Source organism: Poecilia mexicana, unplaced genomic scaffold (assembly GCF_051168715.1).
Source record: "Poecilia mexicana isolate PSO_F unplaced genomic scaffold, ASM5116871v1 scaffold_16, whole genome shotgun sequence".
Classification (NCBI taxonomy): Eukaryota; Metazoa; Chordata; class Actinopteri; order Cyprinodontiformes; family Poeciliidae; genus Poecilia; species Poecilia mexicana.
In genome coordinates this window covers 6,479,909-6,499,388 of record NW_028263385.1, presented here as the reverse complement: position 1 = coordinate 6,499,388, position 19,480 = coordinate 6,479,909, and the positions used below count along the sequence as shown (strand labels likewise).

General features: G+C 38.5%; 1 protein-coding gene across 1 annotated transcript in view; it reads right to left on the bottom strand.

Moving 5' to 3' along the window:
• thsd7ab (thrombospondin, type I, domain containing 7Ab) overlaps window positions 1-19,480 on the bottom strand; it is a 198,339-nt gene that overhangs the window by 48,811 nt on the left and 130,048 nt on the right. The window contains exons 9-13 of the mRNA XM_088013650.1: window positions 13,380-13,495; window positions 12,021-12,156; window positions 10,493-10,596; window positions 6,982-7,176; window positions 4,159-4,425 (exon numbers count right to left, since the gene is read on the bottom strand). Coding sequence (XP_087869776.1) covers window positions 4,159-4,425; window positions 6,982-7,176; window positions 10,493-10,596; window positions 12,021-12,156; window positions 13,380-13,495 — 818 coding nt within the window. The remainder of the gene's footprint in view (window positions 1-4,158; window positions 4,426-6,981; window positions 7,177-10,492; window positions 10,597-12,020; window positions 12,157-13,379; window positions 13,496-19,480) is intronic.

Below are 19,480 nucleotides of genomic sequence, written 5' to 3'. Positions count from 1 at the left end.
CTTTCTTCTTCTATCAAGTTTTCAAGTGGCGGCGGCTGAGATGGAGGGAGCGGCAGAACAAATAAAAGAGATTTAATGATAGCTTTGAGACTCACACGAGCGAACGCTCGCTCAACATGGTTTGGTTATTGTGAGCATCTTAAGGAACATTTCGTTGTCGGTAATTATGTCCTGAAATGAACGCACTAACCAGGAGCCGCACAGGTGTAAACATGCAGAGCAGTGTCCTGACGACGATGAGCCGCCGGCACACCCACGCTCAGATTAACCATCTGAATCCGTGACTCACACGAGGAAACTAAAACCCTGCTTATATATGCACAGCGCTGATGCGTTCGTTCAGCCGTCTTTCCATTTCACACCAATTTTTCCGGCGCGTTTCGGAGGCGAACATCTTTGCTTGAAGTCTCTGGATCCGAGATAAAACCGCCGTACAAGAGGACACAAGCGCTTCTGTCAGAAGAAGAAGCCTGCAAATTCTGAAATTTAGGATTTAAAGTAAGTCCCTGCTCATGTGAGCGAGAGGCTTCAAATCCACAAACAAACGTCTCACTCTAGGTGAACGTCAGGGAAAAGGGATTCTGCAGCGTTGGGTTTGCTATAATACATTTCACACCTGGAACTGAGAAGTGAAGGGAGAAAAGGAGTAAATTCAGATTTGATTTATGATTTATGTCACAGTACAGCTCAGGATTTTAATGCAGAATTGTTTGTGACACGCTGAAGATGCTGAAAATGGGATAAATTCTTCAATTAGTCGAGGTAAACATGAACTTTAACATTTAAATATGCTAACTGAACCCTTAGATCAGTTTATATCAATCATTTAAATCAAATGTCAAAATACTGGTATTGCTTAGATGTCATTTAGGGAAACATTTCCACCAAACGCATCAATCTGAAGCGTAAAGAATAACTTATTATGTCGATAAATGGGGTGATTTTGGGGTGGAGTAGCTGTTTCTTCTTCATGCTGTTCACTGTGAATCAGCCGCCGTTAAAATGTTTAACAGTGTTTGATGTTCGTTAGTGGAAAAATAAACATTTAGTGTTGAAGAAATGCTGGACGACTTCATGGGAGTGAATTTAAACCAAGCAGCAGCCAGATTTCCAGAGTCGAGTGAAAACTCTTCAGATTTGGATTCTGATGATCAGAACCGTCATGGCCGACAAGGTGACGCGCAGAACCACCAAGCTTAGAGATGCAATAAAAACACCAGTGTTTTTCATATTCTGTTAAATAAATGTTTCAAATTTTTGTTTTCTTTGTAGAAAATTTTTCAACAAACACTTTATTTAACGTGACGTTAGTTTAAAAACGTGTTAGTTCTCCTCTCAAGCGAAGGTTTGCAGCCTCACCGTCTTTTATTACCTCTGATTCAACAGACAGACAAAACTCAGCAACGTTTCAGTTACAGCAGCTACTTTGTGTTTTAATGCAATATTTACATTAAAACGGGAGATTTTTTTCATTAGGTCACAAACTAACATTTTGAATATTTTTAAATATTTTAAAACTTAATAGAAATAACTCTAAAAAAATATCTAAGCCAATTTCCAAAAGAGTTTGTCATTTTCTTTCAAAGTTAATCAGCGTATCACCTTCTGGTGTTTTTATATAAACTGTGACATCTGTTAAGGATTTTTGACAAGTCCCATAACTTAAAAGTATTTGGTCAAACTTTTGTTTTCTCATGGATTTAGAAGTTTCTTTTTTTTCAAACAAACTGATTCATCATGGAGAAAGAAAATGGCTGCATTTTCCCATGACTTTACTAAAAGAGAAAAAAAAGAAAATTGAGAAAGACTGAAAGACATCTTTGAATGAGATTTATATGAAATATTCTGGAAAGATGTTGGGTTCAAGAGAACAAAACAAAACCAAGAACACTCGTTTTTCTAACCTCTCGCATTATATAAGGTAAGTTTCAACATTTCTTTAATAGATTTAAGTTAATGAGAAACATCAGGATGTCGACAAAGTGAAGGCTGAAGATGTGTTGATCCTAAATGATGAAACATTTTTACTATTTAGAAAAAGTCCTGATGCAATCAGCCAGTATACAGGAGCATCTAAATAACCTAAAATGTTAATTTATTCCAGTAATTCATAGATTCATTACATACAGAGTGAAACTAAAACTTTTATTGTAACAAATATTTTAAATGTTTAGTGTAGAAATGGTCAAATTCAGACCAGGTTGCTTTAGAAACATTTACGAGACAGTTGTTCCAATATATCTGGGATCGGCTCCAATACTTAATAATCAATATTATTTCATAAATTATTTGACTGATACCCCAAACTACAACTAGCCATCATCAGATCTTCATATTCAGAAAATAAAACACCTTAAAATCCCTTATAAAAAACCCAACAAAAGCCGCGTTGAACAAAAAGCATAACCCATCCATCATCACTTATCCCTGGCTAACTAAAACAATCAGACAAATGAACCAGAGTAAACAACACTCAATAAGAGAGGGGAGCAGGGCGAGGAGGCCGTAAAGCTGCAAACATGTTTCCAGTGAGAAAAAGCCTGTGGTGCCGTTATTCACTCCTATTAGAGAACAGAGACGCTTCAGGCTGCCGCCAGGCTTACAGTAAAACACCAGCAGCTTCTGCTCGCTTCCAGCTACAGCACATGAACATCCACATTAGATCAACTCAAATTAAAAACAACCTTCTTTGTATTTTTAGCTACACTTTAATAAGTGACACTAGTGGTATTTTAGGCTTTATATACAGTATAAAAGAAGAACAAACACTTGAGTTTAATAAGTTTCAATTAGTCCAGTCAATGTGAGATTTATTGAGCCAACAATGGATCTGAAAGCTGTAATGTTGGTACGTTACGCTGCAGTGAGCAGCTAGGAAAAGCTGTGATATTTGGGTTTTTGCCCAGTTGGACGGGTTGACAGAAAACCTAAACAACAACAAGCGAAAACAAGAGAAACTTCTGCTGCCTTAGGAGTGAGTTTTTTTTTAAGGAGGTATTGATCGGAAAGCAGAGAAGAGCAAAGAAAAGAGGTTCTGTGTCGAGTGAGCTGCTGACTGTCGGGTCGGCTTGTGTTGAGAATGCAAAGGAAGTGACACTCGCAGTTTGTAAGTCTATTCCATACAAAGCATGTTTTAAAAAGCCAGGAGTGAGTCTGCATTTCTGAGACCAGAGGGAGTTTTACTACACAGACCAGCGGGGTCCACTTTTTTTTGCTATGTCGGCAAAAATCATCAAGTCAAAAGTACTTACAGGCCAGAAAATACAGAAAACGTGTAAAACCACAAAAAATTACAGGATGTTTTCTCCACTGCTCAACAATAAACAAAGCACACAAAAACTCTAATAATTTTGTTATTTATTTTAGGAAAGGGAAGTTTAAGATCCACAAAGTTTTTCAGTTCTTTAGGGCTCGGATGAAAATATCAAGAGAAACATTCTGCCTGTTTTAAGAGATAAAAACAGGATTTGTGTCACTCTCTCTTTAGAAATGCCAGCTTTTTCTCTCTTTAAATGTTTTTTACTCCACAACAAATGGAAAGGTCCAATCTAATTAGTGAATCCCTCTGATAAATTCTTCTGAACCAGAAGATGGAAAAATTAAGGTTCTTAAGTTAATATGTAATAATTGTAGAAGGGTCCCTGCAGAGTTTAGTTTGTAGCAGTGGGGGTAAACGTAGCTGCATGAATGTAAATAAACGTAGAGCACTTGATTGACGTCTTCAGTCAGAGGCTTCTTCAGATTTCCTGTAACACAGACTGCTACGAGAGATCTCTCCTACCAACAGCCATCGCTGTCTGAACTCTGAAGAATCTGAATTAATGAGTTACAGCGACATTTAATTTGTTTGATTCTGTGGATGTGGACTGGCTGGTTGACCTTTCATGACCTCTGGAAACATTTATTAATATCTTTAAAAAGCTAGCGGTTACTATTTTTTCTTCTTTTTGGTGCACAGATGCTTGATACTGATGTTGTTGAATTTGAAGAAGGTGGGCGGCCATCTTGACTCGGGTCTGGTTTATCGTTGTGCCTGGTTCATGTCTGGCAGAGTTTTCTGCTTAATCGCCCAAAGCTAGTGGTGTTGACTTTAAATTTCTCCGACCAATTACTGCACAGCCTCTCATGTAACCAGACTGACGAACTGAAGTGACTCACCGTGGCTGTTGCAGCGTGAGGTCTCCACCAGCCGGCTGTCCTGGTCGTAGCACACCATGGCCTGGTAGCGGTAGCCCTGTCCGCACTCCTTGACGTCTCCCTGGACCTTCATCGCCGCGGTGCCGTCGGCCCTCCCCCCCTCTGGCAGGATGCAGTCAGACCACTTCCCCACCGGCTGGGCGTTGTACTTGTCGCAGGGACAGTACTGCGTCTCGCTCAGAGGGTACATCTGCGTGTTTTTGCACTTGTCCTTCTTTTTGCTTCTCCCTGAAGAGCGAAGAGGGACAAGAGATTAGCAAAAAACATATTACAGTATTTGCTAACGTCAGTGTATCTTGGTTTAGGCTCCAGTATTACATTATAAAATAATAAGGAAGACATTGAAGGAGAAATATTCAGCGAAATGTACATTTTGTACACTTTTGTACTTCCGTTTGGGTCTCAGCTGCTTCTAAAAACAAAGTGCTTATAAAAACCCACACAGCCGTTTTTTGGCAATAAGTTAATGAAAATGACCCGTTTCTAAAAACGCCAGAATGTAACCGTAGCCCGTTGCCTATTGTGACCCTAGCAACCTAATTCCCTCTGGATTTAATGCCCCTTTGGGATTGATAAATATTTTTGAAGCTGAGCTCCAGGACTCTCAGTCAGCTGGTTTTACCGCTGTTTGAGCTGTACAATGGCTGCTGGAAAAGACGATGTTTGGTTGTTGACACATTATCTAAGAATGGTCTTGTGCGAAAAAAGACAAGACAAAGAAGAGCCGTAAGCAGATCGCACATGAACTAAAACAACCTGATGTTTGTCGTTACTTTAAATTCCTCCGTTCAGAGAAACTTTCTCACTCCAGCAGTCCATCATTAAGCAGCCATTTCACATGCAAATGAGGAGATGATTTGCTTTTTGACAACCTGAAATACCTTTACTGGTTTTGTTTTGTTTTGTTTTTTCTGCTTAGAAAATCATTTTTATGTTTTCGTCTTGTTTATTTCCCCATCCGGAACAAAGTTGCTCCTTAATTGCATCGAAGCTGTATGCTGTAATTTGTCTGGAAACACCGCAACGACTGACAGGCAGGAGAAAAGCATACATTACGTTCCACATAATGATATTTTTTTCCTTTTGCCACCCACTTTATCAGTTGACTGCGACACGGTTGTGGGGAATTTGAAAAGATGAGGTTATATGAAATTCAATCTTGAACCAAAACCTGAAGGTTAATATTGAGTCTCTTAATGTTTCCCAAGTAATACAAGTTGTAGGTTTTGTAGAAAACGCAGAGGCTCCTAATCTGATTTCACAATGTTTTCATTTTCTGTTTGATCTCACAGATTGTCCACCTCACAGCGAGTAGAAACACTACAAAATGAGAATTAAAGAATTAAATGGTGAATTAAATACATGGGGAGAATTTGAGCACAGACAAGCATCATGAGTGACATTATTACTCCTGATCCACCTGCTGTTTCTATGTCCTCAAACTGTCAATATTTTTGTTCTTTGTTCGTGAAATCAGATATGTGAGCAATGAAATCTCTCCTATTATTGCTGTCCATCTGCTTATGAAAGAAAACAATTTAAACTCTTCTCTCTTTGAAAGTTATCAACCTCTCCAAGTTTCTGTTTGCTGCTAAGCAAAGGTTGTGGATCAGCAAACCATCCTTGACCAGTTTTACTCAGGGTTTTTGTTCCCATCAAAAGGCTTTCCTGAGAGTCTCCAACAACGTTCTGATGCAGATTGATTCAGCTAAATGTTTGGTGATGCTTATTCTGGCCATAGCCTCGTCTTTAGACACAGTCCACTGTTAGATCTGTTTGATAGGTTGATATCCGCTTTGAAGAGGCTCTCTTCATATTTGTCTGTCAGATCATTTTTTGAAGCTACATCAAAGCACAAATCTCCCCCTTGTCTGGGTCAATTTAGGGAACTGCAAGGTCCCATTTTGTGGCCTCTGTAGTTAATAAGCTGATCTATTATGCAACATTTTGCATGTTTTTGTTCTTCCATTTCGGTCTCTGCTGCTTCTAGAAACAACAAAAGAGATAAAAAAAAAAGATTTGAAAATCAAGTTAATGTTAAATTAATGAGCCATTTCAAAAACCCTCAGAATGTAACGTCACAAATTAGCAGGCACTGCCCGTTACCTAGCAACCCCAGTGAAGCCCAGCACGTTACCTAGCAACCCCAGTGAACCCCAGCACGTTACCTAGCAACCCCAGTGAAGCCCAGCACGTTACCTAGCAACCCCAGCCCAACCCAAAGTCTTCCAGCAACCCCAGCTGAGCTCTCGAACGCCTCGTCAACTGGTTTTCTGCTGAAAAAGAAGTGTTTTGTTGTCAGAGATGTACGGTTGCATAATTGCACATCCACTTGCAGCTATTTTCATGGCAAGTGTAAATGTTGAGTTGGGGGTGTGGCCAGCAGCAACTTATTAGAATTTAAAGTGACAAGACGTCTTAAAACAGCTAAAAGAAGAGCAAAACAAACAGAACTAAAATATTATCTAAGAATGCTTTGGTGCAAATAATGTAATGAATACGTTTTTTTGTCACCCATAGACCTATACTAACCTGGTAAGGAAGCTTAGGTCACATTTAAAGTTTTCTACTCTTAATACTTCACAATTCACTGCACCATAACTGTGGTTTGATTTTTATAACTAGAAAGTTTCCAGACTCTGCTGAAGCTGATAAACAGTGTCAGATTCACTCTTTTCGTCGCTCTGAGTGGTACCTCACCGAGACTGACCCACAGAGAAAACGAGCGGCTTTGAGACGGGTTCACAGCAGCGCATTGTTCGAGCCGAATCCCCCAGTCCTCACCTATCAATGCCCTCTTTCTGGTGCGGACCCCCACACAGTCAGCTGTGCAGGACGAGAACTTGGACCAGTTGGTTAACTGGCAGTCATCCTGGCAGGGAAGCTGACAGCGCTGAGTGATGGCGGGCATGGCCTTTGCAGACTTCAGGCACTCGCTGATGTCGGCCTGCGTCCCGTCCAGCTGGCGGCAGGACACAGCTGGGACAATCAGAGGAGGTTGGGGAGAAAGAGAAAAAGTGCATAAATTAGGACATTAGTCTTTATTAGTGGTTTAAAAGACTGCTTGCCGGACATAAAAAGGTTATTCAAGATCATGTTATGCAGTAGAATTTATTTTATTATTGAGCACAGTTAGCAGGAGCTCAGAGCAACTTCAGATCTAGCAAATAAAAAGGAGGAAAAGTTTGAGTTTAGTTGTGTTTTCACATCTGAAAGTCCAGCAGACTTGGTTTGTTTGGGGACCAAAACTGCAACATTCGTTACATTTTCAGCTGCTGTGGTTCGCATTCACACTGCACTGTGTCAAACGATCCAAACTAATTGAAAAACCTGTTCCCCTCCTCACCTGTGGTGGCGCTACACCAAGAACTACTGAGGGAAATCTGAAGAAGACCAGCACAACTTCCTTCTTCCAAAAATGTAAACAAATATTTGACCATAGCAATTTTGATCAAAATAGACCAAACTTTTCACCAAATTTATGAAATACTAGACTATTTGGTCTAGTATTTATAGACCAAAAATACTTGGTCCAAGTATTTTAGCTTAGTTTCAGTGCAAATATCTTAGCAAACTTGAAATAAGACAAAACTAATTTACAAGTAACTTTTTAGTAAGGTATAGAGGCTTGTTTAAGCAAATAATTCCTTAATATTGATTAAAAAGTTCTTGTTCTATTGGCAGATTATATAACTTATAATAAGACATTTTCCCATGTTATCAGTTAATTTATCAGCCAATAGAACGTTTTTTATCAATACTAAGGAATTATTTACTTAAAACAAGCTTCTACACCAAATTACTTGGTAAGATTTTGTGTTTTTGCAGTGCACAGCTCCCCAAACTAAACAGGACTGGTGTGAATAAACCCTAAAACTAGAAAAACAGAGCGCATCTCCCCAGTTTCAACATCGTTTCACAGGCTGGATTTTAAAATACTTTTAGTTTATGAATCACCAAAGCGCTTGCAGAGAAGCGGACGCTCTCCATGAAGCAAGAGGTGCAGTGCTCATCCCTCTGGTGATTTGATTAAAAGTGTCACACATATTCCATTAACACCTTGGAAAATTGTGTCACCTTATGAAAATTGGTTCAATAAATCTCAGTTAAAGAACACCTGAACAAAAAATAAACCCGAGCTGCAAATTCAGATTGGATCTCATGGGAGGTTTAAAAACAATTACAAAAGGAGGCAGACACAAATGCGTCCGCGCTTCGATTGGCTTAAAACGCCACAAGTCAATTAGCTTTTAGCTGCATCCTCCTGCTCTTTGTTCCTTCAATAAAGGGAATTGGAAGTGGTGCTGCAGTATTTCATTTTCCTGTGACGCAGACGTTCTGCAGGGCAGTACCTTTATGGAGAAATCAATCTCAGAGCACATTTTGGTCAAACCCCCGTGGGCGCTGCTGTTGGTTCGGAAAGCCTCTGTCTATCGGCGTGTGAGGTCACGTCTTATTGTTTGTGGCTTTGTGTGTTTAATGGAGCCTCTGCTGTGTTTTTCTGCCTTTAAGGTGAGAGTCTCCACAGGTAAATATCAGGATGTAAGAGTTTCTCCTTTGATCCGAGTCAATAACAAACAAACGTGACAAAGTGTCACAAGGTATAAAATTAGGGATATTGAAGTTTTGCTTTTACGGCACGGTATTTTATTCTTTAGTCTGTCCCACTGTGGGACAAGAACATCTATTTCTATTTGATACAGAAAAACAGTGCTAACTTAAAACATCTTTTTAATAAACACATATAATGAACAGCGTTGGGTAGTAACTAGTTACATTTAATCAATTACATTTACTTGAGTGACTTTTTTGAAAACAATCCTTTTAGGAGTATTTTTACTACTCTGTACTTTAAACTTTTACTTGAGTAATTTCATTATGAAGTATTTCTGCTCTTACTTTAGTAAAATTTCTGGATTTTCTACCTACTGAATGAAAAATAAACATGTTTTAACCAAAAACTCACCAGACACAGAGACGCACCTGCAGGTTTTGTTAAAGTTTTATAAGTTTTTTATTGAAAGAAACCGATTTCATTTTATTTGGCCTGATTTTATTATTTTTGTTACTTATATGAATTTTTGTCATTTTGGTCCTTAAAATACCAAAATTTCTACATAACTTTTTATTTTTATCCATCCAATGATGTAATTTTTAAATATTAAATGATTGATAATTTGATCAGTTACTCAGTACTCGAGTAGATATTTTACTAAACACTTTTTTACTCATCAGTAATTTATTGGATGGCTACTTTTTACTTTTACTTGAGTAAAGATGTAGTGCCTCTCTTACTTGAGTACAATTTTCATGTACTGAAATACACATTTATCTGACATTCCTGCACCAGTGCAGCTCACTTAAACACACAAATAGCTTCACAAACTCAGCCAAACATGTAAAAACAACAAAGCCTTAATTTGTTCAGACAGCAGAGAATAACAAGAAGATAAATAATAAACTGAAACAGACAAAAGCAACAAGTTTCATATGGTTCAGAAAGTCCAATTAGGAATTGTAAATTTGATGTAAAATAACAAACATAGCATTACAATGAATAGATCTGTTCTTACGGATCGGGCACATTGCCAGCAATCTAGAATATTTTTCACTATATAGATTTTAATATCAGATTGGATCATCTTTATATAAAATCAGTGAAAATGTGAAAAACAAATCCTCATTGTTGATCTGAACGACGGACCTTAAAGCAGATTAGAACCAGATTGATTCTCTCCTGTAATAATGTGAGGTTGGGGAGAAGAAACAGCAAAATAAGAACTAATAGCAGCTTCCTGCTGGAGGTGGAACATAATGAAATTGATCATTCCCCTTGAAATTGGCTCCTTATGAAAGCTTCCCTGGACTATACGTTACAGCAAAGCAGGGAGAAATATGCTTTCTGCTTTAAAGTACTCGTCACATATGCATGAAGCGAGGATAAACTGGGGAATGGACCGGAGTGTTTTAAAAGGAAAGGTGCAAAATCTTCTCCTAAATTCCAACAAGAGACATCTGATTAAAATTGCATGACTTGAGCCTGAGGTGGGGGAAAAATATAATCAGTGAAACAACTCGACTGCCAAACCGGTGTCCAGAGGCGCGCATGGAGAAGTGAGAATATTTCCATCCAAATCTCAGGAGAGCTTGCTGATGTTCATGAGACTTTTACACTGAAAGCACCAGCGCTTTCTGCACGAGCTACACTGGGATGAATGAGTGAAAAATCACCCACACATCCAAGAAAACCAACGGAATATGAAAAACAAGGAGATGAAAATATTTGTTTTGGTACCTCGGGTCTGAAGGCCGGGTCCGCACATCTCCTGAGCGCCTGGGGTTTCCTTTCTGAGAACCCAGGGAACCAGTTGGCACTTCCTCCACTTGTGAGTTTTCCACCTGAGAATAAAGTTCAGTCATGACTGATTTACTGCAGTCACGTCACAATGTTGAAGCTGTCGCACAAAAGACTTCAACATTTTAAGATACTTTTTAATAAAGTTTATGATGCGCATTTCAAGCTACAAAGATGTTTGTAGATTTCATTAAATTTTTATCAAATCTATGACCAAAGCCATTTTTTAATAAATGTAACTCTTGTAATTCTCTGATGAACGTTGTGTTTTGGATTAAATGCTGGCTGATGGTGATAATTTATCGTTTCCTTGCTGCTTGGAGTCGATCAAAATGTTTCTTCACATGGTTTTTATGAATTTACCAATAGTTCCTGATAAGGTTAGGATCTGTTTTCCAACATGAAAATATTAAATCTTTGTATGTTGGGTTTTTCCTGCAGGAACGTTTTCAAAGAAGCTGGGGATTTTCTGGCGCTTTTCTTTTAGCTCTGTCGTTTCCACTGTACTGGGAAAATTGTATTATTGCATTAAAGGAAGTAGATTTGTAGCTTGGTGACGTTTTTCATCAGTTTTAACAAAGATAATGAAACATCTACATTTTTCAATGTTTTGCAACCCAGTAAATCCTAAAATCTAAACTTGAAAAAACCCTGCAAAAACACATTTTACCAGCTATTTTGTCTACTTGTACTAAGCAAATATCTTAGTACAATGGAAATAAGAGAGAAGTAAATTACAAGTAACTTTTCAGCAAAATAAAGGAGCTGGTTTCACCTTAATTCCTTGACATTGATGGAAAAAGACTCGTTACGCAGGCAGATTATTACATGTGTGGCATTTCTCCCATGTCAGTAAAATAATCTGCCTGTGAAACTGGAATGTTTTCATCAAGATTAAGGAATAACTGACTTAAAACAAGCTTCAAAATGTTGCTGAAAAGTTACTTCGAATTAGTTTTGACTTATTTCAAGTGAGCGAAGGTATTTGCACTAGAAAGTAGACAAAATACTTGGTAATATTTTGTGTTTTTGCAGTGAAAGCAGAGAAACTTCTGTTTCTCATCAGCACTTAAGTCTTAGAACAGGCTTATAAGTTCACTTATTTAGTTCAATTATGTTTTTCTAGGAAGATAAACCATTTATCCTAATTTTCCAGTTTAGCAGTGGATCAATTAGAAATGGAAAACCCGTAATTTTTCCAGGATTTTTCCTGTATTGTTATAAATATGGAGTGTTTTATGTTGTGAATTTAAAATTCGGAATTAAAGACAGAAGGTACAATCTGGGAGGAAAATGTAATAAAAATTTAAGCAAATTTCGTTTATGTAATTATTTCTGACATGTTTTTAAAAACCAGTAAACAGTTGGACAGAGAAAACATGTGCAGTTTGTTCAGTATGAACTAAAAACACCTGAAAGTTCCCAGTTTTACTGTAAGCGTCCACCGGGAGCACGACGGTGCTTGTACCTGAAGCCGGGACAGACTTTGGGGACCTCGCAGTCCCTCTCCTCTTCAAGCACCAGCGGGCAATCCTGTCCTCCATTAGAAGGAGTCTGGATGACCAGACGCCTCCTTGATTGCTTTCTCTTCACAGCTTCACCACCTGGACAGACAATCAGTGGGGTAAAAAACAGGGAAAACGCTGGACCTGAGAGTAAAGATAAGAAAAACAGAGAGCAGGAGCGCCTCTGTAAACTCTGATTGGACAGCTCTTATGCATCCCTCACACCTGATTACTTACAACAGCAATGAGACATTAAATTAAACAGTTAGGCTGTGTTAATGACCAGGATTACCTCTGTGGTATTTATTGTGCCTGATGCACTAAAGTGTCTCATTAAGATCAAACAACCCTCTAAATCAGGAGTGCTAACTCTTTTCTAGCATGCGAGCTAACTGTAAAATCACCAGTTATGATCTAGCATCTAGGAAAATGCAGAAAACATATCAACAATTCTTTATTTGTTTCATTCTGAAACTCAGTAATAAAGAAAAAAGTACTAGATCCACTGGCAGATTATTTCATTAATAATAAGAAAAAACTGCCTTGTGAGTGAAATAATAATCTGCCAGTGGGACTTTTCCCCCCAGTATTAAGGAATTATTGACTTAAAACGACCTCCAATATTTTACTGAAACGTTACTTGAGCATTAATTTTGTCTTATTTCAAGTGCACAAAGATATTTGCACTAGAAACTAAACCAAAATGACTTGGTAAGATTTCTTGTTTTTGCAGTTCCTGGTTTTGTCACATTTAGAAAACAGCACCAACTTTCTCAATGGGATGAATAAAGACAACAATAAGCATGTTAAGAGGCTAATATTTTCATTTCAAGATGCGAATAATATGTTTTTGTGTGTTATTGTGGGGACAATTTCAAGTTTGTTAAATGTTTTGGAAAGTTGGAGAAGTTGCTGTAAATAGTACTAGTATTGGCAGCATACATGGAAAATACAGAAGTAGAGATTTATGCCACCAAACTCCATACAGACAGTAACGATCCTAAGCTACAAATCTGTCTTGCTGCTTGTAGAAGAACCTGGACGGAGGCAGACCTCAGCTTTCACAACATGAAAACAATAACACTTGGTAGGTACTTCCTGACACTTGTGGCCCCAGGCAAGCAGAGCTGCTAGACGTACTAAAAGAGGTCAGCCCAAAGGTCGTCTCTCACGCCAATCTGTCACATTAACTATGTTTAACGAGACGTGAGCGAGGCAGCGAACGTCTGAGGCTCGGGTTGAAGAGTCCAAACCACTCAGCGTTTAAACCTAAATGACTTCTTTAAAAGGTCATTGGGATTGTTTGCGTTTGTTTTGTGCACCTGAATCGCAGGAAACCGAACACTCAGTCCAGTCGCTGAAAGGAGTCACGATGCAGTCCTTCTTGCAAGGCAGCTGACACGGTCGCATCGTGCTTGGGCGCGGGCCTTCAGGACACCTGAAACACAAAACACACACATAATTAGGGACAATTATTGATTAAAACTAGTGCACTGCAAACACACAAAACTTTACCAAGTATTTTTGGTCTAGTTTCTCGTGGAAAAACCTTGGTACAGTTAGAAAAAGACTAAATTAACTCATAACTTTTCAGCAAGATATAGGAGCTCGATTAAAGTCAATAATTCCTTCCGTTGGCAGATCATTACATTTATAAAATGGGGAAAATGTCTAAGTGAAATAAGAGAGCGGTGAGCAGCTTTTTGCCCTCCAGCGGCAACATGGGGGCGGGATCCTGTGACGCTGCATAGAGTCCATATATAAATGGATTTAACTATCAGTGAGTAATAATCCCTTTGAACCTACAGAATATGGGGTCAAGCCAAGGTTTTTCAGGCCAAGGGTGATGCTTAATCTCCCATCATTTAAGCACCTTAGGTCTCCTGCGCGTACCACTGGAACAACAGAAATGGGTCGTGATAGACCTGCTGGTAATCCCATCTCTGTGATCCAGTCCAACCGGTCCGGCAGCGGCAGGCCGTCCTCACCTGGGCCGGCTCCGCCGTCGTCTGGGTCAGGGCTAACGTTACTAACGATCAGCGCTCTCCTCTCGGCGTTCTGAGCTCGTTAACGCGCCATTATCGGCGGAACAATAGCGAGCCTGGCAGGCAAACTGCAATAATGTACAGGCAACACCAGGAGAGGTTTATTTTTAATACCAATAGACGGAGCTAAATCCCTCTCAAGCAGAACAAATCCTCGCGTGTCTTCATAAAAGTGAATGGTCCAAACGAAGTAAACAGCTGCTAGATGCAGCGGAGCAGCTAGATTTTCTGCATTTGCGGAGACTCTTGCACATAAAGAAGCGAGTAAACGTGTGTATTTCTGCAGGTTATTTCAGACACAAGCGTTGCTATTTGGACCCGATGAAGCAGAAAGACAGATGTCCCAGAATTCAGTCTGTTTAGTTTACATCCTGGGATCTATAATGTATATACGAAGAAAAAAAGAACAACAAAATACTGAATAATCATATAAAAATCCTACCTATATCTCGTGGCACATCGCCATGGCAACATAAAAGCTGCCATAACTTCAGAATCAAGTTGCTTTTAAAATATGTTAAAACAATGTAAAGTGAATGAGATATACATAAATAGCCTATATTTGCACACTAACTATAATCAGAGCTTAAATGTCATGAAATGTTAAAATTTACTTTATTTTGAAAAACGAACACTGCTAGTTCCTGCCTGACGGCCTGTGAAGCAAAACTCAACGTCAGTTTGAGGAAAAGAAAAGGCAAAATAACTTTTCACAAAGAAGGTTAAGTTGAATTAATGTTTAGTTCAAACCTGTGAAAACGATTATAAAGTCAACTGCATTTTGAATGGCAGTAATTATTTAATTAATACAGTTTGGTCTTTGTGCGTAATGTTTCAGATACGTTTCGAAGGCTCCCTTATTATCTAACTATCTAATCATCAGCATCGTGTCTCCACCTAACCCTTCATAATTTTAAATATTTAAAGGATTGAGTTCATTTTTTGTTCTGCAACTCATAAGACTTAAAGGTGACCTATTATATTTCCCTGAAAAGGTTGGGATAGATACAAAACATGCTCATTAATCTTTTTCTGTGAAATCATTTTCAGATAGTGAGATTTTAGTCTGATCTTGAGTTTCTATCAGAATGAGCTGTTTTAGGGCTAAATAAGCTGCTGGTGGCCACACCCCTTCAACTCACTGTTTACACTCGCATGTGAAAATAGTTGCAAACAGGGATACAACTTTGCAACCGTATATCTTTGAAAAGCAGAAGTAGAGCCTCCTGCACAACCAACAAGAATGCAACAAGTGGTTTCTGGATGGTAAGCCAACAAAAAAAAAAAAAAAAAAGCACTCTTCTTTTCCAGCAGCCATTGTACAGCTCATACGCGTTAAACAAGCTGACCAAACGTGCAAGAGCTTAACTGTTGCTAGGTGACAGGCAGAGCTTTGCTGGGGTTGCTCGGTGGCAGCGTAGTTCCAGTCAAATGTGGCTCGTTTTATAGACACTAATAGACATGAACTTATTGCCAGAAAACAGTTGTGTGTGTGTTTTTTTTTAAACTGCTTGGGTCGTTTGTTTTTATAAGCAGTTGAGACCAAAGTGGAAATACAAAAATGTGAAAAATGTGAAATTTGCATATTAGATCCCCTTTAAAACGCAGGCCTTAGAGAATGAACAGATGTTTTTCACAGATTTCACCTACTTGGTGTCTCCTTTCCATCTCATGTTCTTCTGAGGCTTTCAGGAAAACAACAGTATCGACTGTGGGGCTAAAAGCCTCAAAGTGCATGTATTTACTCAAGTCTGTGTGATTTATGGGGCCTTTAGTGAATCGAATCTTGAACTAGCATCACTCCAGGCAGTCAAAGTTTCATAAATACTTAATCAGCAGGAATTAAAATCAGTTTCAGAACAAACCATATAACATTTGGGCTTATGAGTTAAGAAGATGACTAATAATCTCTGTTTAGAGTTTCTTTTGTTAGACTTCCAGGTCCTTAGTTGTAGATGCCACATAATGTTAGTAATTCTAACTTTATTCATTCATTATTCAGAGGAGAAGCCAAATAAACCGTTAACTAAACTCATTCAGTCCATCTTTTCCTGTGATTATATAACATTACTGAAATAACAATAAATGCAGGATTAAAAGCGTTGCTATGGAGCTCAATTTTACTGAATGTGAAGCTGAGGCCGTTAATGGGGAAGTAGGGGAAAATAAATATATTTGATGAAGAGCATTGAAGTGGGTTATTTTATTTAAAGCCTCATAATTATTTCCCCCTTCATCAAATCAGGCTCTGCCACTTTTTAAAAAAATCATGTGTTTGGTTGAGCAGACTCTTTAATAAATTTAAGCTTATGTGTGGGGAAAACGTGAACTCATTTTGTGCTCACATTGCTTCTTACATGTGATATCATGGTTACTTATTTCATGGAAAATCTCCAAGCAAAAGCTGATTCTTTAACTGAGAGTTTTACTTACTTTTTAAAGGTATTTTATAATTTTCTCCAGGTGTTTTAACTATGTAAAACAAAGTTGAGTAAGGCAACTACATGAAGCAAAATTTATCATTACGTCTTCAGACAGTACTTATGATGAAAACCTCTAACGTTTCTGTAAGCATATGATTGAATGTGGGCTAGAATGGGAAAATAGCATGATGTTAAATTACAGGACTTAGAATGACATGGAATAAAAACACAAATAGCTTGCCATATTCATATTAATATGACGCCATAGTTCCAACCCTCCTCAATTACGACCCCCATATATGGAGAAACCTGAACTTTGTACGTTTCCTGTGGAAACTAGCAGGCGGTTTTTCAGTGAGACGTCGCTATGACAACACTTTCTTGGATTAGCTTGGTGTGGCTTGCTTTAGAAAGTAAAAATAATTCATTTATTATCAGAAAATAAAAAAAATAAAAAAATTAAATAGCTTCTTCTGGATGAGACTTGTCATTGCACTGATACAAATACACACAACGCTAACGCTATTGCTACGTAACATGCTAGCATGAGAGTCAGTAAATCCCACTTGTCTTTCTGATTTGAAGCAGTAACAAGTTAAGTCTGACATTCTTTTATCTGAGTACAGATTTATAAACCAGGTGTACTATTGAATGTAATGTATTACCTAAAACTTTAAGGGTTACATATTGCTGTTTGTAAAACTTTTATATTAGATTTAGGGATCTTTATTGGAATTCGTACATTTATTTGCAGTATTTGTGGCCTGTTCTCCTTTTTTCCTCTTAATTTATTATTATAACCTTGCTATAGAAGATGAATATTAAAGAATTTAATATTAAAATTGAAATATGAACCCATTTTATGCAGAGGCACAAAAACCAAACCAATGTTTATTTCTAAAATACAGCAACAACCAGAATATTTGGAGCATGAAGCTGTCTGTGGGGGTGTGGAGCTATTTGTATTAATGTCATCAATGCATTTTTAATTATATTTCCATTCTACCATTGTGTTTTTTTCTGTTCTTTGTGCCTTCTTTTGTTTGTGAAAATCGTTAATCTTTACTTATCACGCTGTTTTTGCTGTTTGTATATGGAGCTGGGAGTGTTTCACCCCGGCGGCGCCATTTCTTTTTCTGTGTCACTTCCCTTTAGCTTAAAATGGGCTACACTTCAGTGAACCCAGAAACAGCAACTGGTTTTAACATCCTCACTGGTTCCAGTAAGCAATACAGCCACAGAAGGATCCTCAAATGTCACCATTTGTAGAAACACAAACAAGATGCCTTCCATTAATCGGATCTATTCAACAAGAGCCCATTTTCTGAAATGACTAAGTAAACGGTTGAGCTGGATGAAGGATACAGATTTAAGGCAAAGAACTATAAGCAGTTATAAGTGTACACACATAAAAAGAAATCCTGCTGGGAGCAGATAAGGCTAATTAATTTCATTATCAAAATTAGGGACTACAAAACAAGAACATGCTTTGTTTAATTTAAGATGAATCAGTCACAGTTCTTCAAGGACGAGTTCGCTGCTGTCTTTTGGTCTCAGGAGTTTTCAGCAATGTCAGAAAACAAACACAGCCTCAATTAGACAAGATGGCTCACAGAGTTTAAGACTGATGCTGTCGAAATGCATAACCACGGATCATTCAGTCTCCGCTTTCACAAATTCCAACGCGATTACACAAACGCCCATTTGGTCGCAGTCGGCACACAGACTGTCACAATCAATAAGCTGACACTCTTGTTTTTTACCCCCTCACACAATAACAGCTTTCTTGATAGGATGATAGCAGACCGAGCCTGAGGCACTGACATATTTTTCTCTGTTGTGTCCCACGTTTCTATTGGGCTTTGACAGTCAGTGTGTGTGTGTGTGTGTGTGTGTGTGTGTGTGCGTGTGTGTGTGTGTGTGTGTGCAAGGCAGACATGCCCCGAGGCGGCGGGGGGTGAAGGCAGCTCAGATCCATCTGTGGGTGAGCTGGGTCACATCTGCATGAGGACGGTGCATGTTTGCTACATGGAGATCAACAATGGGAATTGATCAACAATACCTGCCAAACAAAAGCAACAAACGACGAGAAACACATTGGCTTCTAAATACTAACAGCGCAAAAGTCTTTCTTGCAATCTTTTAACGTTAAAATCTGCATTCTGCTCGTTTTCGTAGTTCCATTTGGGTCTCTACTGCTTTTACAAACAGTAGAGACCCAGTAGCACTAACAGTAGTAGCACTTTTAAAAGCGCTTAAGAATAAAACACCAAGCTGGTTTTTCACAATAAGTTGGTCTATTTTTGGTGTCTGGAAAATGAGCGGTTTCAAAAATCTCTGAAATCTAATGTCACAAATCAGCAGGAGCTGCCGATCACCTAGCAACCAAAGTAAAGTTCAGGCTGTCACCTAGCAACCCAAGCAGAGCTTTGCCTGTCACCTAGCAACCGAAACTGAGCTCCAGCACGTTTGATCAGCTGTATAATGGCTGCTGGAAAGCACAAGTGTTTTTTGTTGTTGTTGCTGACTTACAATCCAGAAACTACTTGCTGTATTCTTGTTGGTTGCCTAGGAGGCTCTACTAATTAGTCTAACTGTCTTATTTCAAGTGTACTAAGATATTTGCACTAGGAAATAGACCAAAAATACTTTGTAACATTTTGTGTTTTTGCAGTGTGACAATTTTGTCGGCTCCCATTGCTTAATAACTTTAAAATTAATCCACAAACAGCAGCATCTATTCTTACTTCCATAAACCGGTCGTAAACCGTTAAACCATTCCGATTGCGGCCACATTTAGTTAGCATGAGTGATCACACACACAATTGGATTTTAGCAAAAAACAGGATCAGCGCATCAAGACATACACTGTAAAAGTAGCCTAAGACAACACAGTGATGTGATAAGTAGTAGTATCTAAATACTGTTAACTGAATACACTGGGATGACCAAAGC